Consider the following 23364-nt stretch of genomic DNA (forward strand, 5'->3'; position numbering starts at 1 on the left):
GCAGCAGAGTTTGGGTTTGGGGTCTGAGCGGCAGGGGTCGGAGGTCCTGAAGTAGGTTCTCACTTGCCGCCGGGCTCCAGGCAGTAGCTAGGTTCGTTAGGATGCTTGGGCGTTTATTTGTGTGTGCGGTGGAAGGGGACCTGGAGATGAGGAAGGTGAAGAGTGGATTTGCTTAGCGGGGCTTGACAAAGGTGTGTTTCCCGGTTCCTAAAATGAATTAGTTTTTCCTTCATGTTATTTATTTTGAACAGAGGTCAATGACACGTGGTTTCTCTGGCTGTGAGAAACTTGAGGACTAATCCTCTGAAATGAATTCCTTTTCGTGCTGAAACTTCCCCTTGCTTGAATGGACAACTAAACCTAGTCAAGGAGTCAGACTTATGATTCTGTATTTTCTTTTAATAAAGAATGCACTTTTGAGACGCTTTACCATAAGTGAGATTGTTTTTCGCTTTTTTTCCTGTGTCTTCTTAATGTAAAAGGTTGTGTTAATGTAAAATCTGGTGATATTAAACTCCCAGTGTTCACAATTTCCCTATTCTTTTTTTTAGGTTCACTTTGTAATCAGGTTGCAGGGATTTTTCTGTTTACACCTGTCTTTATAGACATGCTTAGGCATATTTATGTCACCGTGTTTTAAAAAACTATTTAGATTAAAAATTTCAAAAGCCCCTTTAGATATTGGGGCAGTTATGATGATTGGTTTCTTTTTACGTAAATTAAACAGTTCTGTTGCCATGGCGTTTATTCAACTGTAGTGTGCCTACTGATTTTCTTATGTATACATATAAATACGGATGACAGGTCCATGGAGATTCTAAACGGACTAAGATATGGACTGGGCCACTGGTGTCATACTGTCTGTTAAGGGAGAGAAGACAAAAACAGTACAAACTAAAAACTGATGCATCCATACAAAATGCTAGGGGAATAGAGGGGTAAGAGAGATTACATTTTCTTAAGAGTTTATGAAAGCCTTTTCAGGCTGAGCGAATAGCTTAAGCAGAGCAGGCATGAAACAATATGCTGTGTACAGTAAAGTAGGAGCTGTATTATTAGAGTGTAAAGTGGGCTCAGAGAGTAAGGCTTTTGGTTTAACTAGATCTTCCTGATAGTAGTATGTAGGTTAGATGTAGGGACAACAAAACCAGAAACAGGGTATATGGGAGAGATGACAATGTTGTCAAGTAGAGCTAGAGAAGAGGGTACTGAATGGGAAATATTTAGGAGCTAAGAGCTAAAATGGGTAGGAATTTATTGATTGGATGCAAAAGATAAGAGAGAAAAAAGGAATCTAGAATGACTCCTAGGTTTCTGGTTATGGCAACTTACTCATTTGAAGAGTTAGGGTTTATAAGAAGAGAAGGATATTGTGGGATGAGGTAATTTCAGATTGCACATATTTCCCTTTTTCATTAAAAACAACAATAATCAAAACTTAGTTTTTATAGGACCATCAGTGGAGAGAGACATGGAGAAGGGTAGCCAGATTTTGTAGAACTTTTTTTCTAATCCATGAACAATATCTTCACCTGGATTTTTTTTTTTTTTTGTGCTAAATATGCTATGCTCACAATACTGGCCTGGGACCTAGGATGGCACAACACTGCTCTGCTTTTTGATTTTTTTTTTTTAGTTACATTATTTTTTGAAATATAATCACATAACATAAAATTTATTCTTTTATACTATCAAATTCAGTGATTTTTTTTGGTATGTTCACTGTGTTGTGTAAACCATCACCACAACTTGCAAATACTTTTATCACCCTAAAAAGAAACCCTGTGCTTATTAGTAGTCAGTCCCATTTCTCCCCTCACTCCATCCCTTTGCCACAACCAGTCTACTCTGTCTCTATGAGTTTGTCTTTTTGACATTTCATGTAAATGGAATTGCTCAATATGTGGCCTTTTGTGTATGACTTCTTTTACTTAGCACGCTTTTGAGATTCATCCATGTTGTAGCATATGAGAGGATTTCATTAATTTTTATGGCTGAAAAATATTTTCGTTGTCTAGAGATACTACATTTTGAGTATTCATTCATAATTTAATGGATATTTGGGTTATTTGCACTTTTTGACTATTATGAATAATGCTGCTGTGGACATTCATGTACCAGTATTTTAATGAATATATATTGGATTTATATCTAGGGGTGGAATTACTGGATCATGTTTACTGTGTGTTTAACATTTTGAGGAACTGCCAAGTTGTTTTCCACAGATGCTGCACCATTTTACATCCCGACCAGCAGTTTATGAGGGTCTAATTTCCCGCATCGTCTCCAACACTTTTTTTTTCAATTGCTACCCTAAGATGAGTGTAAAGTGGTATCTCATTGTGGTTTTGATTTACAGTCCCCTCATGACTAATGATGGTGAGCAACTTTACATGTGCTATTGGCTGTTTGTATATCTTTGGAGAAATGCCTATTGCCCATTTAAAAAATTGGACTGTTTGTCTTTATTGTTGAAGATAAAAGTGTTCTTTATACATTCAGGATACTAGCCCCTTATTAGGTATATGATTTGCAAATAGTTTCTGCTATTCTGTAGGTTGTCTTTTCACTTTTTTGATGGTGATCTTTGAAGCACCAAGGTTTTAAATTTGATGCAATCCGATTTATCTTTTTCCCTTTGGTTGCTTATGCTTTTGATGTCATATGTAGGAAACCATTGCTTAAAATAAGGTCACAGAAATTTACATCTGTGTTTCCTTTTAAAAGTTTTGACTCTTACTTAAGGTCTGTGATCCATTTTGAATTAATTTTTATATAATATAAAGTATGGATCCGGATTCATTAATTTGCAAGTAGATATCCAATTGTCCCAACACCATTTGTTGAAAAGACCTCTCTTTCCTCATTGATTTTGTATTGGTACTGCTGTTGAAAACCAATTGACTATAAGTTTTTTAAATTGAGATATAGTTTATTTACAATATTATATTAGTTTCAAGTGTACAACATAATGATTCAGAATTTCTACAGATAATACTCCATTTAAAGTTACTATAAAATATTGGCTATATTCCCTGTGCTGTACAATATATCCTTGTAGCTTATTTATGCTTTGTAGTTTGTACTTCTTAACTCCCTCCCGCTATCATTCCCCTCCCTGTTCCCTCTCCCCACTTGGTAACCACTAATTTGTTCTCTATATCCATAAGTCTGTTTCCATTTTGTTACATATATTTGTTTGCTTTATGTTTTAGGTTCCACAAATAAGTGATAGCATACAATATTTATCTTCTCTGTCTCATTCATTTTACTATGCATAATAGTTTCCAGGTTCATCCATGTTGTTGCAAATGGCAAACTTTTATTCTTTTTTATGAATGAATAGTATTCCATTGTATATATGTACCACATCTTTATCCATTCATCTGCTAATGGACACTTAGGTTGCTTACATATCTTGGCAATTGTAAATGATGCTGTTATGAACATTGGGGTGGGTATATCTTTTTAAAATTAGTGTTTTTATTTTCATTGGATATATGCCCAGGAGTGGAATTGCTGGATCGTATGGTAGCTCTAATTTTAGTTTTTTGAGGAACCTCCATACTGTTCTCCATCATGACTGAACCAATTTACATTCCCACCAGCAATGTGCAAGGATTCCTTTTTCTCCACATCCTTGGCAACATTTGTTATTTGTGGTCTTTTTGATGATGGCCATTTTCTGAGGTGATATCTCATTGTGGTTTTGGTTTGCATTTCTCTGATGATTAGGAATGTTGAGCATCTTTTCATGTCCCTCTTGGCCATCTGAATGTCTTCTTTGGAAAAATGTCTGTTCAGGTCTTTCATTTTTTAATTGGGTTTTTTTTTTTGATAATGAATTGTGAGCTGTGTATATATTTTGGATATTAAGCTCTTATTATACACAGTGAGCTGTTTATACATTTTGGATATTAAGCTTTTATTAGTCAGATTATTTCCAAATATTTTCTCCTTTTCAGTAGTTGTCTTTTCATTTTGTCAGTGGTTTCCTTTGCTGTGCAAAAGCTTTTAAGTTTAATTAGGTCCCATTTATTTATTTTCACTTTTTATATCCTTTGCTTTAGCTGACAGATCCAAAAAAATTTTGCTGTGATTTTTGTCAAAAAAAGTTTTCTGCCTGTGGTTTCTTCTAGGAATTTTTATGGTTTCTGGCTTTGCATTTAGATCTTTAATGCATTTTGAGTTTACTTTTGTATATGGGGTGAGAAAATATTCTAATTTCATTCTTTTACATATCACTGTCCAGTTTTCCCAGCACCGCATATTGAAGAGACTTGTCTTTTTCCCATTGTATATTCTTGCCTTATTTGTTGTAGAGTAATTGACTGTAAGTATATAGGTTTATTTCTGGTCTCTCTGTTCTGTTCCATTCATCTATGTGTCCGTTTTTGTGCCAGTACCATACTGCATTGATTATTTTAACTTTGTAGTATAGTCTGAAGTCAGGGAGCATGATTCCTCTGGCTCTGTTCTTTGTCAAGTTTAATTTGGTCATTTGGGGTCTTTTGTGTTTCCATATAAAATTTAAAATTATTTGTTCTAGTTCTGTGAAAAATGCCATTAATATTTTGGTAAGGATTGCATTGAATCTGTAGTTTGCTTTGGGTAGTATGGTTATTTTAACAACATGAATTCTTCCAACCCATGGACAAGGTATATTGTTCCATCTATTTGTGTCATAATGTTTATAATTTTAATAGTTTATTTCTGGATTCTCATTTCTACTCCATTAGTCTTTATGTCTATCTTTTAAATCATTACCAAACTGTCTTTATTACTGTAGCTCTGTAGTAAGTTTTTAAATAGGGAAGTATAAATACTCCAACATTGATCTTCATTTTCAGTATTGTTTTGGCTAATATGTGTGTGGATAGATAGATAGATAGCCATGTGCTTGTATGTATGTATGGCTATATATCTGTATATAAAGAAATACTATTCCTTGCATTTCTATGTGATTTTTAGGATCAGCTTGTTCATTGTTATGAAAGAGGCATTTGGAATTTTGACAGGGATTGCATTGACTCTGTAGATCAATTTGAGGAGTAGTGCCATCTTGACAATATTAAGTCTTCTGATCTATGAACATGGGATATATTTTCCTTTATTTAGATCTTATTTAATTTCTCTCAAGTATTTTGTAGTTTTCAGAGTAAATTTATTCCTAAGTGTTTTATTCTCTTTTTGCTATTGTAAATGGAAATATTTTCTTAATTTCATTTTAAGATTGTTTATTGCTATTGTATAGAAATATGACTAATTTTTCTGTTTTCATTTTGTATCCTGTGGCTTTGCTGAATTTGTTTGTTAACTCTACAGTTTTTTTCTTTGGTATGTCTACGTGGATTATTTAGGATTTTTTATATATAAGATTATGTCTTCCTCAAAGGTAGATAGTTTTACTTTTTCCTTTCCAGTCTGGGCGCCTTTTAATTTAATTTATTTATTTTTCTTTCCTAATGGTCTGGCTTGAACCTCCAGAACCATATTGAATCAGTGTGGAGAGAGTGGACATCCTTGTCTTGTTACTGATCTTCAGGTGAAAGATTTCAGTGTTTCACCATTAAGTTTGATGTTAGCTCTGAGTTTTTCATAGTTGCCTTCAGTCCTAGCCTGCTGAGTGTTTTCATCATGAAAGGGTATTGAATTTTGTTATTCCCTCCAGGATATCCATGTAGATTTGTCCAATAATCTGGTATTACAAAACTCACAGTTGGAGTCACAGATTTGTGCATTATTATCATAGTGGTAATTAAAGCCATGGAAACGGACAAAGTTGAAAAGATAGTATGTTTTTTAAAAAGTATCTGGAATATAACTTGTTAATAAATGTGGAATTAGTAGATGGGTAGATGGATGAATGAATGAATGAATATTAGCAGTTTCTAATGAGGTAATTATTAATTTTACATACCCCATTTCATCTTGTTTGGGTGAACTCTAATTCCCTTAACTCTTTTTAGACCATTTGACTCTAAAGCTCTTTTGATATTCTTTTAAAGGCAGAATTATTATTTTTAATGGTCACCAGTTTACATTTTTGTAAAATAAAAAAATTAAAGGAATTTAAAAGCATACTCAAAATAGTTTTCATCAAACTTGATTATGAATAATGAGTGAATCAGTACCTCTTTTAAACTTTTTGGTGGTTTATTACTAATTACAGGAAAAAAATCTAATTTATTATGTAAAGGAGAATTCATTTTTCAATTTTTATGTCTTGGAGAGTGTAGCTTCATGAAACTGCATTACAGTCTGAGGGCCTGTATGTTGACATTCTATTATATTGTCTTTATTAATATAGATCATGTTTAATTGCAATTAGATGAAAAACAATTTTAATTTAACCTTACAGTATTTTGTCAACTTGATTAATTGATTCCTTTAAGATGCTTGGTTTAGAATTCCTTTAATACTCATGTTAGGGAGTAGAATAGATTTTAAGTATTCTGTGATTAATCACTACTGTATTTTATGGAGGGTTACCCATTACTTCTAAAGTTTAGGACCAATTTATAGAATCATGTGTAATTATGTATTTCATTATATTTATTGATGTTTGTTAAGTTTGGATTTTTTTCCTATACTTTTGAAGAGATAGGGTTCTATATTGTAGTTAAAATTTATGGTGAAAAGTCTCCATGAGAAAAACAGAATTACTAAGACTAGAGCAATGGATTTAAGATCAATTCTTGAGACTCAGATTCTTTGCTATTTCTCAGTCCTCTAGATCTCACTAGATTCCACTGGCTGAAGGCTTTAACCTAGGATTTGCCATTTCCTTTCAGAAGGAGTGATAAAATGCTACTGAATTTAAGAAACATCACCATACTAAAGATAATTGCTTGTTTAATCTGAGAGATGCTCTTAGAATTGTCCCTTAAAGTGTTATAGTGTTGTAAAGAGATCATGTCAATTGTTAGATTTTTGAAGTGATGTGCATTTTATGTTTTGACATAGTTAGCTGATAGTAAGATGGTTGGAGACTATATAAACTGTAAAGAAAACTCCTTTTCTCTTCAGTTTTGTGGGTTGAATACCTCTTTCTCAGAAACAGAAGTTTTTTTTTTTTAAATCATTGATTGTTTCTAGTGATGTCACAATTCTATGAACTAGTAACCAAGGTAATGTAGGGACTGGCAGAGGTAGAGATAAGGGTAAAGGGGTATTTTTTTTTTTTAGAAGATGTATTTAGGTTTTTTTTTTAATACAGTTGAATGAACTATAAATAACATTTTAGAAGAGAATATATATAGATCAGAGGTATAAAAAAGATTTTGGAGAGGAGAATAGTTGATAAAGAGTGTTTTTCTAGGTGGAAAAGGCCTAAAAAGGGAAGATTTGCCATAGAGGTTTTGGATTGAACCCTGGAAAGCATCAAACCTGACTTGAGATTTTTCGTAAAAGGGTATTTTTCTTTTTTCCTCCTGTATTTTACCTTTGTATGTGATTGAGAACTATGTGGGCCTGGTAACAAAATAAAAAATAACTGCATAGGATGAGGATGAAAAATGAGCTGACCCAGAGGAAGATGAAATACAGAACTGCAAATGCCTTAAGCTGTTTTGTGCTGAAGACTTGCTAGACAGAGGGGTGTAGAAAGGACATAGTTACAGGATCATGGTCTTTGGAGGAGGAGTAATAGAAATAGTTCCCTTTATTGAGTACCTGCTGTGCATTTCATGCAGCATTATTCCCATTTCTAATAGGAGGGAGCCGCAGAGGTAGGGTGGAGGGATTCAGATTCTAAATCCAAGGCACCATCAGTAGTTTCCAAACTTTTTACAAAGTGAAGCAGCAGATCCTTTTTGCCACATAGAGAAATTGTGTTTGGAACCCAATATACAGAAAAAGCCGAAACTGGTTGAATCAGGGTCAGAGCACCTGATTCAGCTTCTTTCTCTGGCCTTCTCTCCTCTTACTCTCCTTTTCAGAAGCTCTGAGTCATCTGTTGAATACCCGTATGAAAACCGTTGTATTTCATCATACTGCTGTCCTTTATCGCTTGTAAATAGTGGTTGAAAATTGCCAGAAAAATACACTCTGATACCTTCTGCTTGGTGGTAGCCTGGTAGTCAGTTTCATACAGAGCGTGTTAATAGTGTTTACTTGTAAACTTGTACTTATGTTTGTGTCTTAGTCCATTGGCACTGCTGTAACAAAAGTACCATAGAGCGACTTAAACAATACGCATTTTTCTCACAGTTCTGGAGGCTGGGGGCACCAAGATAAAGGTGCTGTAGATCTGGTGTTTGGTGAGGGCACACTTCTGGTTCATAGATTTCTCACTATACCCTCCTGTGGTAGAAGTGTCAAGGGAGCTTTCTGGAGCCTCTTTTTTAAGGGGACTAATCATTCTTCTTTATGAAGGCTCCGCTCTCATGACTTAAGGCCCTACTTTCAAACACTATCACATTGGAGATTAGTTTTTCACGTAGGAATGTTGGGATTGAGGGGGCACAAAACTTGTGTATAGCAGTTTGTAATCAATAGCTTTTATCAAAAGTGCATTTTTTAAGAAGTTGATTTTCTTTGTCTTGAAGGTTGTGGCAGCATTGCCTGAAAATATGAGACCGGGTTCTAATTTCTATGGTTTTCCATGGGAATTGGTGATATGTGCAACTATTGTTGGATTTTTTGCTGTTCTCTTGTTTTTGTGGAGAAGTTTTCGATCGGTAAGTAACCAATGCTATATTAAGTTATATAATACATAAGAGAATGTTCATTGTGTCCTCATATTGAACAAATAATATGAGAAACATACCTTTTGTTTTAATGAAACAAGTTAGGTTGTAATCTGGGCTCCTCATGTTAATATGTGGCTCTTAGAAACTGAATATGGATTTAGAGGAATTTTTTAAAGTGTAAAAATTAAAAACAATTTATTTGTAGGAGTATTCCACACTAATACTAAAACCCGAGCTTTATTTCTTAATTGTTTATTATTTGGGGTCTGTTTATTTTTAGCAGTATATTAAACACCTGTGAAAGTACCACCCAAGCTAGAATCAAAAACATTGACTGCCACTTACATATAGGTGATCCTTTCTCATTTCATCCCCCTGCCTCCCAGTACTAGAGGTAATTCTGTTCTGGAGCCTATGTTGATTATTCCTATGCCTAAAATTTTTTTTTTCTGGGGTCTTATCTACATATATCCTTCAAAAGTATGGTAATTTGCTTAGTTTCATGACATATATCATGTCTTGAAACTGTTTTTTACTCCATCCTGTATTGATTGCTAAGATTCCTCCATATTTTGGGCCTATTTTGATTGTACTAGAATATGACATTGTAATTTCTCTATTACAAATAATGCTGTTGTGTAGATTCTTACACATGTCTCCTGTTGTGTAGATTCTTACGCATGTCTCCTGTTGTATATTTGTAAGAGAGTTCTGTCTTTGTAATACTTGAAAACCCTTACTTCCTTGTCTTTTAACATCAAATGTTACTTATTGAAAAGTCTAGTGTCAATGGGATTCTTACTCATTTGTAAGTGATCTGTTCTCTGTGGAAGCTTTTAACTTGATATTCTTACTTCAATATAATATGTTTAGGTTAGATTTTATTTCTTCTTTAGAATTTTCTTGAATATTTAAATATGAAATCTTTTGTCTTTTTTAATTCTGGGACATTTCTTCTGCATTTTACATTTTTTTTCCTCTGTGGGATTATTATCTTTTTAGATGTTGGCTCTTCTCCTGACTTTCGTTATCTCAACTTTTTCCTCCTTTTTTTTAATGGTTTAGTTACCTTTTGAGATTGTTTCTGAATCTGATGTTTCAGTTCCCTAACTGTTCCTCATCTATACTTATTTTCTGTGCCTTGACTTTTAAATCTTGTTTCTTTTAATTTAATTCCTATACATCTTCTGTAGATGATTTATATCCCCATTGTTTGTTTGTTTGTTTTTTTAATTTATATTACCTTAGCCCTAAGCCTGGTCCCCTTAAAAATGGAATTTTTCCTTCATTGTTTGAGAGAGAGGTTAAAGAAGAAAAAAAAATATTTTTTAAGCTTTTCCTTATGGTATCAGATCCATGGCCCCCTCGTAACATTTTTTAAACTGTTATTTTGGATATTAATACTAGGGGAAATGGTAATAGGGGCTTCCTTAAGTAGTTTGTTTTAGGGTCAAATACGTTTGAGGAGAAGTGGGCTAAATGAAGTGAAACTGGTATGTTTAAGGTAGACTTTATTTCAGAGCCGTTAATGCGCTAACACAGAGTGAATCCTCAGTAGGGAAACTTTAACATGTAGCATTTTTCTCATTGGAAATAGAGCACTTGTTGACTAACTTATGTTTATACTAAGACAATAAGAAACCTGTTGTTTTTAAGTTGGGTAGAAGGTAAATAAATTATATTTGCTTGAATGTGTATTTGTTTTAATGTAATTTTTGTTAAAAATTTGTTTCAGATTAGAAGTCGGCTTTATGTGGGTAAGTTTTCTTTTCTATTTTAGAAATCTCATCATTGTTATTTATAATTGAATAAATTAAAAAACTTGATAACATTAACTTTTTTTTAGGAAGAGAGAAAAAGCTGGCTGTAGAACTTTCTACACTAATCGAAGAAAAATGTAAACTACTTGAAAAATTAAGCCTTTTTCAAAAAGAGGTAAGACATTTTTGAAAATGTTGACATTCATGTTAGAGTCAGAGGGCTTTATACCTTTCAATGCAGCTACTTCTGTGTAAGTTTATTAATGCTTTGTTTTCAAAGAATGAGAGTTTAGTTGCTCTCATATTACCAATCTTAGTAATACTAACCGTTGTGGTAGGTGCATAGTGGTTTCAGTTTTTGTTTCCCTGACTAATGAGGTTAAGCACCTTTGCATATGTTTATTGACCATTTGGATATCCTTTCTGTGACATTGCCTGGTCAAGGTGTTTTTTGTTTTTTTTTTTCCCTTCCAATTTTTAAAGGTATGGTTATCTATCTTTTTCCTTTTTGGTATGTAGGATTTTTTTCTGTATTTTGGATACAAGTCTTTGTTAGATACCTGCATTGCAAATATCTTCTTCCACTCTGTTTTGCCTTTTTATTTCAAACGGTGACTTGGTAAGCAGTTCTTACTTTTAACCTAGTCTTATTTATCCATCTTTTCTTTATGGTGACTGCTATTTGCTAACTATGTAAAATTTTTTTTTTTGGTCTACTCAAGAATATGAAGTTATTCTTCTGTGTTATCTTTTAGAAACTCTTTTTTTTCATTTAGTCTTTATATTAGTTTGCTGGGACTGCCATGTAACACAATACCACAGACTGGGTAACTTACACGGAAATCAATTTTTTTCACAGTTTTAGAAGCTCTTTAGTCCAGGGTCAAGGATGTACACAGCTGTACATCCATCACTACAATAAATTTTTGAGCATATTTTTTACCCCCAAAAGAAATACTGCACCCCTTAGCTGTTACTCTTCATGCAGTCTCTCCCACTCCCAAGCCATAGATGACTCACCTACTTTATATTTCTATAAACTTGCCTACTCTGGATTCTATTTCACGTAAGTGGAATCATGCAGCCTGTGGTTCTTCATGACTAGCTTTTTAAACTTTGCATAATGTTTTCAGGAGTCATCCATGTTGTAGCATGTATCAGTACTTAATATCTTTTGTTTGCCAAATAATACTCCCTACCACAGTTGATATATCCATTTTCAGTTGATGGACATTTGGATTATTGTACTTTTTATTATAAATGGTGCTGCTCTGGATTTTCTTGTACAGGTTTTTATGTGGATATATGTTTTAAATGCTTCTGGGTATTTGCCTAAGAGTAGAATTACTGGATCTATATTTAACTTTATGGAAGAACTGCCAGACTGTTTTCACAATGATTATGCTAGTTTATATTTCCACCAGCAGTTCCCTGATGGTCAGTGTTGTTGAACCTCTTTTCATGTGCTTATTGGCCATTTGTATATCTTCTTTGTAGAAATGTCCACTCAGTTCCTTTGCCTATTTTTAAATTGTGTTATTTGTCTTTGTTACTGAGTTCTAGCTTTATATATCATAGATATGAGTCCCTTATCAGGTATATAATTTGCAAACATTTTTTCTCATTCTGTGGGTTGTGTCCTCACTTTTTTGGTGGTGTCTTTGAAGCATAAAAGTTTTAAATTTTGATGATTCAGTTTATCTAGTTTTTCTTTTGTTGGTTATGCTTTTGGTGTCATTTCTAAGAAACTGTTGCTTAAAACAAGGTCACAAAGATTTACACCTATGTTTCCTTCTAACAGTTTTATAGGATTAGCTCTTATGTTTAGGTCTTTGGTCTATTTTGAATTAATTTTTGTATATTGTGCAAGGTAGTAAGGGTCCAGCTTCATTTTTGGCATGTGGATATCTAGTTGTCCCAGTACCATTTGTTGAAAGAATTTATCTTTCCCCATTGAATTGTTGTGACATCCTTGTCAAAAATCAACTTACCGTAATTGTGAGGGTTCATTTCTGGATTCTCAGCTGTATTTCATTCCTCTATATGTCTATCCTTAATGCCAGCACCACACTGTCTTGATTAGTGTAGCTTTGTAATAAGGTTTGAAATTGGAAAGTATGTGTTCTATAGCTTTTCAAGACAGTTCTGAGCTTTTTGCATTTTCTGTGATTTTATGATCAGCTTTCAATTTCTGCAAATAAATTAGCTGGGATTTGATAGGGCTTATGTTGAATCTGTAGGTCAATTTGGGGAGTATTGCCATCTTAACAATATTAAGTTTTCTGACCCATAGATATGAGATGCTTTTCCATTTATTTAGGTCTTCTTTGTTTCAGTTTTGTTTTGTGGTTTTCAGAGTATAAAGTTTGGATTTTTTTTGTTAAATTTATTTCTAAGTATTTTATTCTTTTTGATGGTATTGCAAATGGAGTTGCTTTTTTTCAATTTCATTTTTGGTTTGCTCATTGCTGGTAGGGTGTTTATTCTCTTGTTTTTCTAAATATTTTTGTGACTTTTAGAAAGATCTGCTCTTTTATTTCTGATAATTATTTGTCCTTCTTTCTCTCTTTATCTTCTTAAAAGCCTTGACAGTGGTTTATCAGTTTTTTAGTGTTTCCAAAGATGATCTTTTGGCCCAGTTGATTATTTTTACTTTATTTGCTTTCAATTTCATTACTTTATTACTTCTTTTTTTCACTTCTCTTTCGTTTATTTGCTCTTTGCTCACTTCTTGGGATGGGTACTTAAATCATTGAGTGTTTAGCCTTCTTTTGTAATTTCTGTATTGAAGTTATATAATTTACTTGGGAAGTTTGGCTTTCATTAAAGTATCTCACCACTTTTGCTATGTCATGGTTTCCTGATAGTCAGTGTAAAATATTTTTACAATTTTATTGTGATATCTTCTTTGAAGTATTGGTTATTTGTTAGCATATTTATTAATTTCTAACATGAGGATTTCCCAATAATTTGTTTGTTATTAAGCTTTAGCTTAATTTTACTTAATTATACTTAATTTAGAGAATATATTCTGTATAATTTTGATCCTTTGTTGTTTGCTGATACTTATTTTCTGGCTTTACATAGTATTGATATTGGTACATGTTTCATATACAGTATATACGTATTATCCTTGTACCAATACCATTCCATTTTTTTTACTAAAACTTCTTGTTATATAAATATAAAAATTAAATCACTTTTTAAAATTCATATTGTTTATTGGTTATTGTGAGAAATATGTTAACCTTTCCCATTAAGATTTTGGATTTCTTTTTCTTTTTTTAGTTTTGTTGATTTTATGTATATTTAGGCTATGTTAGGTGCATACAGATTTAAAATTGTTTTATCTTCCTAGTTAGAAATGAACCCTTTTATCATGAAACGCATTAATGAAATTAATATCATGAATTATTTCTAGTAATTCTTGACTTTTTGTGGTATATAGTGTTAATTACCTTAGTTTTCACTTAGTGAATATTTGCCTGATAGATCTTTTCCCATTATTTTACTTTCAACCTTTTTATATATGTATATTTAAGTTGTCTTTTTGGGAAATAGTATATAGTTGGGTTTTGCTTTTTTTAATCAGTCTAAAAAAACTTTTTATTTAGACTATTGAATTCATTTGCATTTAATGTAATTTCTAATTTATTAAGGTTCAAATCTATCATTTTAACTATTTATTTTCTATTTGACCTGCTGTTCCATGTGCCTTCTCCTCTTCTCTTTTGTTTTCTTTTAGATTGAAATAGTTTTTTATTAATATCTTCTGTGTCAATGGGTTCATTAGTTACGGATTATTTTATATTCTTTTAATGGTTACCTTAGAGATTTGCAACGTGTATCCTTAATTTATTTAAGTGTAATACAAATTTGTGTGTTTCCTACTTACCGGACAATGCAGGGATATTAGAATGCTTTAATTCCACTTGCATCCTTGCAGCCTTTGGTCTAAGGGCCGTTGCAGTATATTTTGATTTTATATTTATGTAACCCCCCAAATCATTTTGTTTTCCTTTGAAACAGTTAACAATCATTTGGATTTATCCACGCATTTATTCTTTCTGTTGCTCTTCATTCTTTTACTTCCCTTCCAGTTTACATCTGGGATGATTTTTCTTCCTCCTAAAGAATAATAAATAGAAAGACCTTCTGGTCTTTTCTTTTCTGGAATAAGAAAACTGTTGATAAATTCTCTTAGCTTTTGCTTGTCTGGTAATGTCTTTATTTCTTTGTTTTGTAGAATACTCTTTATCGTAGTCTAAATTAGCAGTTATTTTCTTTAAGTGCTTTGGACATCTCATTTTACTTTTTTTTTCTTGCCATGTTTGTGGGCTAAGTCAGCAATAAGTTTTGTTGAAATTTGATGATATTATGTCTTTTTCAGGATCTTTTTTCTCTTTCAATTTTTAAAATTGAGGTATGATTTTATAGTAAAATGGAGAGTCTTAAATAAGCAGTCCGATTAGTTTTGACAAGTCTGTTCACCCATGAATCTGCCACCTTCATCAATATATAAAATATTTCTATCACCCTTAAATTTCCCTATGCTCATTTTCAGTCAGTCCTCTACCAGTACCCACTTTGTTTTTATCACTATATGTTAGTTTTTGTCTATTACAGAGTTTGTATAAATGAAATCATACTTCTGTGCTCGTCTGTTTTCATTTAGCATTATGCTTTTGAGATTCACTATGTTGTTGCATATATTAGTAGTTTTTCTTTTTACTTATAAATAAATTTGTGTTGTAGCAACATAACGCAATTTGAAAAATCCATTTATCTCTTAATATGCTTATTTTCCAGCTTTTGACCTTTATGAATAGTTACTATGATCATCTATGAGGCTTTTTTTTCCTTTGTGTGTGTGTGTATATATATGTTTTCATTTCTCTTTAGTAAATATCTGTATTAGAGTTGGTGAGTCATAGGGCAGATATTGTTTAACTTTATGAGAAACTATCTGGTTACTTTTATGATTTTCTCTGTCTTTTATTTTCAGCAATGTTACTAGTTGTCTGGATATAGTGTTTTCTGTTTCTCATTCTTGAGGTTCATGATGTTCTGGAATCTGTGACTTAGTGTCTTTCATTAGTTTTGGAACACTTTCGATCATTACTTTTTCAAATTGTTTTTGCCTTTTTTCCCCCTTCTCTTCCTGGGATTCTAAATACTTGTTTTTTAGCTTCTTACTATATCCCATAATGTATCTATGTTCTTTTCTGGATTGTCTGTCTTTTTGTTCACACTTCATCCTGGATATTTTCTTCTGATGTAGCTTCCATTTTACTAAGTCTTTTGATCTGAATCTTTTAAATCATCTATTGAAATCTTTTTTTCTTATTTTTTTAATTGAAGTATAGTTGGTTTATGATGTTGTATTAATTTCTGATATACATATATGTATACATTTATATATTCCTTTTCATATTCTTCTTTATTATAGACTCTTAAAAGATACTGAATATAGTTCCCTGTGCTATACTGTAGGACTTTGTTGTTTATCTATTTTATTGTGTATCTGTTATTGTTTATCTATTTTAGTAGTTAGTATCTGCAGATCCCCGACTCCCAGTTTATTCCTCTACTCTTCCCCTTCCCCCCCACCCGCGGTAACCATACGTTTGTTTCCTGTGTCTGTGAGTTCGTTTCTCTTCTGTAAATAAGTTCATTTGTGTCATTTTTAAAAGATTCCCCATATAAGTGATACCATATGGTATTTTTTTTCTCTTTCTGGCTTATTTCACTTAAAATGATGATCTCTAAGGTCCATCCATGTTGCTGTGGATGGCATTATTTTATTCTTTTTTATGCATCGTGTGTGTGTGTACTGCAGCTTCTTTATCCAGTCGTCTGTTGATTGAGATCTTAATTTCATTATTACTTTTTTCAGTTCTAAAGTTTCATTGTGGCTCTTTTTATAGTTCTTTTTCTCTGGTTCAATATTGTCTTTTAGTTCTTCTTATATATTCAGCTTACTGATTTTACTGTCCAAAGGAGAAATCTGTTACCTACATCTTCCAAGAGTCTTTCTCTTGCTCATTTTTCCCCTTGCTTCTCAATCAAATCTTATTTTCTTGAGGGCTGGGTTATTTTATGTTGAGTGTCAGTAATAGCGTAACAAAAATTGTAGAGGTAAATTTGAAGCTGTGGATGATGTTCTCTTTCTTCAGTTAGGATTTACTGTTGCTTTTCATAGAATCAGTGGATTGTAGGGCATGTGTAGGTTGGAGTCAAATTTATAGAACTTTTACATATAGTGTCGCTTTCTTTCAGTATGAAGGTTTAGAGTCATCTTTAAAGGATTCCAGCTTTGAGGAGTCAACAGAAGCACAATGTTTGGAGGTAAAAACAAATAGTGTAATTATAAAAGTTGGAGAAGGAATCTTACTAAATAACAAACTTTAAAAGTAATGTATCTTCTCAAAACTGTTTCGAAGGAAATGTGAAAGAGCATTTCTGGATGTTAAAATGTAAAGAAAAAGTTAAATATAGAAAATAGACTATTAGTAGTTAGCAAAAGATATCCAAAAAATTTGAGCTCTTGTTGATAACTTGTTTCGAATGAAGCATATTCAGTTCTCTGGAATCTAGGGCTATTAAATTGAAGCTCTTTATTCTTCATCCCTGGGAAATATATTGAGGTAAACTATTCCTTTTTTGACTCAGTTTGCTCCAGGATGGAAAAATGGAATTCATTTTTGTAAATTTAGGAATAGTTGGTGACAAGAAGTTATGTAAATTGAGGCAATACTTTCTTTTACTTCATCCCAGTATTTTAGGAGTTGACTAGAATTAGACCGTAGATTTATGTTACACACAGTGGTTTGCTGCTGAATGTTTAACACTTGGTTCTCTAAGAAGCAAGGGCCCTTAGTTTTGCTGAGTTCTGTTGTGTAACTACTCCCACCAATTCCAAGGTACCAATGATGCCACTGAATGTGGAATTTGGAAGAGATAATGCATAGTCGGCTCTCCTGAGCCAGATATGATTAGGCGAGTAGTAAGGAGGGACTGTGGTAATTTGTGATCGAGCTAAACTACAACAGATTAGGGTAACTAATAGGTGTGCCTTACTACTGTTTAGAGATTGAAGCGTTGTAAAAAGCATATTCATTTTAAAATAGAAAATGAAGGACTTTGTGCCTTTGGTGTATGTGTTTATTAGTCAGTTCAGCTTGACAGTTCTCAATCACTGATGTCTGCAATCACCAGAAGCTTATGTATCGTGATTCAGAATTTCCTAGTAGAGTCCAGAGGTAGTTATAAATTGAATTCCAAATGATACTAATTTCTCAGTCTTCTCTTTCTTCATTTGTTACCTGTTAATATCCTCAAGAGCTTGTTGAAATTGTTTTATTTTATCTGTTGACCCTTTGTTTTAACTACTGTTCCAGTAGTAATTTATTGGATTGATTAAAATAGAATTTTACAAGGAATTTGGTATACTAACAAAAGAGCAAAAACTGGAGAGCATACATTTTCTCAAGTTTTGTGACATTGTGGATGAAATAGAACACACCAATTTATTTTCAGGCATTGAATTTACATATTCTGGCAGTAAAATTAGCTGAATTTTTACTTCAAAATGAACATTTTGCAAGTTTTTCTCTAATTTTAGTAATTTTTTGAAACATTTAATGTTTGTTTTCAAGATTGGTAAACATAAATTAAACTATATTGTGATACAATTAAAAATTGATATTTGAATCTGTAGATAAAATCAAAACAACAAAGTAATTTGATTCAAGTCAGAATTCATATAATCTGACTTGATTATATGATAGTCAAATTTGAGTAAATATATATAAAGAAGTTTTTTAACTACTATAATACAGTATGTACTTGTTCTGCTTTTGTTTTGGCCTGCATTAAATTCTTAGATTTTTTTCGGTTTGTTTATTTTTTTTTTCTGACAAGTTTGTTGAAGGATCACCAATACCGGAGGTATGTTTATTACAGTATTTGAAATCCAATTGGAACAATCCAATAACTAATCATTTTAAATTAAAAAGATCACAATCATTTAAAATGAAAAAGTCTTAATTTAGTGTAGAATATTATGAAGCAATCTTGATTGTTTTTTGAGTTTATTTTTTATTATGTCTTTAATGACATTAAATTAGATTTATGTATTTATTTATTTTTTGGTAATGCTTTAGAGCAGAGGTTGGCAAACTAGACTCTGGGCTCGCCACCTGTCACTGTAAATAAAATTTTATTGAAACACAGCTATGCTCATTCATTTACGTGCTGTCTTTGCTTTCTCACTACATACACATACCCCTTGAATAGTTGGGACAGAGACTGCTTGGCCTACAAGCCTTAAATATTTACTCTCTGCCTTTTTATAGAAAAAGTTTGCTGACAACTGCTAGAATTGCTATTATTTCGATGTTATAAAAATGAACAGATATACAAACTGGGACTTATTTAATATATATTTATTTGATTATATTCATCTGATTTATCTTAACCAAAAATTCCCATGTCTGTCTTATAAAGTTGGCTTCCTCTTTTAGGCAGTCTGTGAAAAGCTGCTCAAGTCCAAATCTGAACTTGAGGATGAAATACATTTTCTAGAAAAACAGTTAGAAGAAGGGAAATCTAAACATTTGGAGCAAGATGAATTGGTAAGACTTTTGTGTTTGAGGAAACTATAGGAAAAAGAAATTTATTGAGTTAAAAAATGATATGATATTAGTTAAACTATTAAATGCACTGTAAAAAAAAAAAAATCCAAAGAATACTGACGGCTTTAAAGAGGAGAGTAAAATTTTCCAGATTCTCTAGCTCTTTTTGTTTGTTGGAGGTTATTACCATGTTACATTTCTTGCATGTTCTTATAAAAATTTTTTATTTGCACTATGAAAGTAGCTCACATAAATAACTTAACTTGAACAATCACATACGTAGTGGATTTTTTTTTAATTACTCATAAAGTGTGTTAAAAACATTTTAACTTTGTCATTTCTGTTTTAAAATCCATCTTAAGGAAGACCTTGATGTGTGTGAGATTAGTAAAATATGATGCTAGTGGACTTCTTTTGAGACTATATAATGCAAACACTATGAAATATTAAAGATGAGTTGAAATACTATTGTTATATAACTTTCATATGAAATTCTTTTAAGCAGATGGCTGAGAATTTTTCTTAATTTGAGTCCTTTTTGTGCAGTGTTAGTTATACCTAATATATTGGTATCTTGGAACCTGGAGGAGTCTGGTAAATACTTGTTAATTGACTGATACTGTCTTTTTAGATGGTGGATATTTCAAAAAGGATACAGTCCCTAGAAGAGGAGTCAAAGTCCCTCAAATCACAAGTTGCTGAAGTAAGTTGAATTGGTTTAATAGGTTTATTGGTTTTGAAAATCATTTACATTTGACTATCACTTTTATAATGAACGAATAAGTATAATATTAGAATTTAGATTTTTTGAAAAATACAGTATAGCTCAGGAAAGTTCATTTTTTCATTGGACAGGTATTTATTGAATTATTGCTGTGTACTGGTCACTGTTGAAGGTGATTGTTACTTAACATTGTAGACAAAATAGAAAAGCCCTCATGGAGTTTACATTCTGGTATGAGAGACAGACAGTAAAGAGTTAACAAAATTTGCTGCATACTGCATAGAAGATTATGAGAGGTTAAATCATTTGTCTAAGGTCAGTTAGTGGCAGAGCCAGGACTAGACCTTGATTCTAGGCCAGCCTTTTTTCTGCTAACAGCATGCTGCCTCTCCTGTTAATATAATATTTGGCATAGTTTTGACTTTAATTCCATGTTTTAGGGAGTGTGTGTAAAAAAGAGCTGTTGTATTAGACTAATTCTGATAATCTCATTCTGTTGTATTTTACTTAGGCCAAAACAACCTTCAAAATATTTCAAATGAATGAAGAACGGCTTAAGATAGCTATAAAAGATGCTTTGAGTGAAAACTCCCAACTTCAGGAGAGCCAGAAACAGGTTTGTACTGTAAAGGGACTCTTCTGCTTATGAGTATGTAATTATGAATGTTTTGGGCGTACTCATAACTGACTCGTGCTAGGGGCAAGAGTAGGCTCTTTCTGGAGACCACGAGAGCAGGACAGTCTCCCATGTATTCTGTGGCGTCTCTTTAGTATATGATACAGAGGTCTATACTTCTCGCACCCTCTTCCCCCATGAGTGGAAGTAACCCAGGGCATTCAGCATTTTGATAATCACAGCAAATAGCGTTTAGCACCAACTCCTCAAAGCCAGCCTGAAGGAGGGCAGAGAACACTTGTGAGAGGTACTGCAGCTGTGGGTGTGGGGCCTAAGGACAGAAGCAGCTGTGATGGCAGATCTAATGAGGATTTAATTTAACTTATACCCTCTTCCTCTCCCACACATGTAGAACAGTCACACACCCATATATGTTTCTTCTCTCACTGTTCTCCCAATATAGTTAGAATTTTTCAGTGGGAAGAATTATCAGTGATTGCATCATTTATGATTTTACAAATATTACAGCCAAGTCACGTGATGTGCTCTGAATACATACTCTGTTTGACCCCACGTTTTATTTGCCCTAGAGTTAATAATTGTCTCATTTCCTTTATATCTATCTGTGATTCATCTTTATACTCTTCTAGGGATTATGTAAGTATTTTATTTATGTGTTCAGATGCTTTGGGTGATCTGCCAATTTCATTTTTGCCTTGAAGCAGTTCTTCCTGGGGTCTTCATCCTCTTTGTCCAGTAGGAACTTGTTCTCTAGGTCTGTTATCCTCTGTTGTCCTAAGATTTCACTTCACTCCATCCTCCTCCTTGTCCTTCTGTGTTGGATCTTCTATTTCCTGTCCTAGACAATGGAGAAAAGGCAGTCCCTTCAGCAAGTGGTGTTGGGAAAGGTGGGCAGCTGCATGTAAATCAGTGAGGAATACTCTCTCACACCATTCCCAAAAATAAACTCAAAATAGCTGAAAGACTTAAACATAAGAAAGACACTATATCCTGTGTCCAAGCTGTGCTCTTATGTGGTTAATTCCCATGATTAGCTTCTTGAGAAAGGTAGAGAAGGTAACTTCTAAAAAACTGGCATACCTTAGAATGTCTTCTCTCATACTTACTGACATTTTGGTTGGGTATCTTCTGTGTTGAAAAATTTTTCTTGAAATTTTGACATTATTGCTTTATTGTCTTCGTTTTCTGGTATTGGTTTTGCAAAGACAAATGCTGTTTGGATTACTGAACCTTTTTTGTGATCTACTCTTCTTTCTTTATCTTTACACTTCTGTATCTTTCACTTTCATTGTTTCCAGTTCTCTGAAATTCCATGGTGATGTGCCTTACATTTCTTGGCTACTCTCAGTTTGGAAACTCCTGCTGTTGATTCAGCAGGGAATTTTACTTGAATTATTTTATACTTTTTGGGATATATCTTCTATGATACATGAAATTATTTAAAAATGTCCTTTTTGGTTACTTTGTCTCTGTGGAACTTTTGTTCACTTATTCTCTGATATTTTTCACTTGTAAGAGTTTTTTGTTTCTTTTGCTTATGCCTTTTTCTGGTTTGATGGATTCAGTATCTGTCTTTGCTGAGGATATTATTTTTTCTTTTTTTGAAGTGTTTTTCAGATCTTTGAGTTGCCTTGTTTCCTTTGAGTTCCTTTATTTTCTGTTTTGGCTTTTGTATTTTATGTAAGAGTTTCTTTTTTCTGATGTTTGGTGATTCATGGGTGTCTGCTCATTAATAGTGAAACTCTCCAAATCTAATTGGAAGCTCTGTGTGTGTTTCTCGTGGGCCCTTCTATGGGGTAATCTGGCTAGAGTGTTTCATTGGCGGATCCCCAGTTGTTGGTATCCAAAGACCACCTCCCACAGGATGACTCCTCCATAGTTCCCATTTGTGGGGTATAAGCCTGTTTGCCAGCATCTAGGACAGCAGCTTAGTGAGGTGGTGGGAGGGTGGTATCTCACTACTCAGTAAGTCAGCTTTCAGTTAATGCTTTTGCGTTTTCAGTATGTTACTCCCACCTTCACCTGGTTCAGATGTCCCCGAGTTTTAGGTTCCAGCTCTCCAGAGAATAACCCTCTAGGCTTTTGACAGATGTGTATGTATGTGTATGTGTTTGTGCAAGTGCATGTGAAAGACAGTAGGGTGTGGAGGGGGAAGTGGTGGACCGAGAATTAGAATGTGTGTGTGTATGTACGTACAAGGAGAACATGGGAGATTTTCTAATTGCTTTTCATGCAGACTTTTGGGCATTCCTCCTCTTTTCATTCCGCTTATAACCCAGTGCTTGTTCCTCTAAATTCTGAGTCTTTCTGGGTTGTATCCAATCAAGCTGCTTTTAGACTTTCCTGTCTTCCACCTTAGATTTTAGTTCTATCTAGTCTTTTACTATGCTTCCATCTCTTTCAACTTTCCACTTCTGGAATTATCTTATTCTTCATCACCTGTTCTCTTTTTCCTTATGGGTTTATGCTTTTTTCTCCTAAACCTCTTTTCTGTCATCTTAGTAGATTTCAGGAGAAAGTGGTAAGCTCTGTGTTAAATTTGCTGTGTTAGAATCAAAAGTGATCTTTTCTAAAAATTTAGCCCCAACCCCTCTCCCACCTCCCCCACCAAAAGGATTGTAATGAAAAATAAATAAACAAGGGACAAAAATCAATTAGGATTTTCTCTGTTAGTGAAATTAATTGAACTTTGGATGTGACATAGACTTTAAAATTTAAAATTTTAAAATTTTCTGTGTAAATCTTCATTTTATATTTTACCTATGATACCTAAACAATAAAGATATTTGTTTCTGTTTGTGAAAAAAAGTGGACCTTTCTACTTTGAAAAAAATTTCACATAGATTGTCTTAACTTTTATAGCTGCTTTCATCTAACTCTTTTTTTATCACCAAAGTCCTTGAAACAAACTGTT

At 33.0% G+C, this 23364-nt stretch overlaps 1 protein-coding gene across 4 annotated transcripts in view; it reads left to right on the forward strand.

The window, feature by feature from the left end:
• Positions 1-23364, forward strand: part of MIA2 (MIA SH3 domain ER export factor 2) — an 82744-nt gene that overhangs the window by 23521 nt on the left and 35859 nt on the right. For all 4 annotated transcript variants that reach the window (XM_031678979.2, XM_072962959.1, XM_031678985.2 and 1 more), the window contains 7 exons: positions 8550-8681; positions 10429-10450; positions 10540-10628; positions 16733-16801; positions 18979-19089; positions 19721-19792; positions 20325-20429. In XM_031678979.2, coding sequence (XP_031534839.1) covers positions 8550-8681; positions 10429-10450; positions 10540-10628; positions 16733-16801; positions 18979-19089; positions 19721-19792; positions 20325-20429 — 600 coding nt within the window. The remainder of the gene's footprint in view (positions 1-8549; positions 8682-10428; positions 10451-10539; positions 10629-16732; positions 16802-18978; positions 19090-19720; positions 19793-20324; positions 20430-23364) is intronic.

This window comes from Vicugna pacos, chromosome 6 (assembly GCF_048564905.1).
Source record: "Vicugna pacos chromosome 6, VicPac4, whole genome shotgun sequence".
Classification (NCBI taxonomy): Eukaryota; Metazoa; Chordata; class Mammalia; order Artiodactyla; family Camelidae; genus Vicugna; species Vicugna pacos.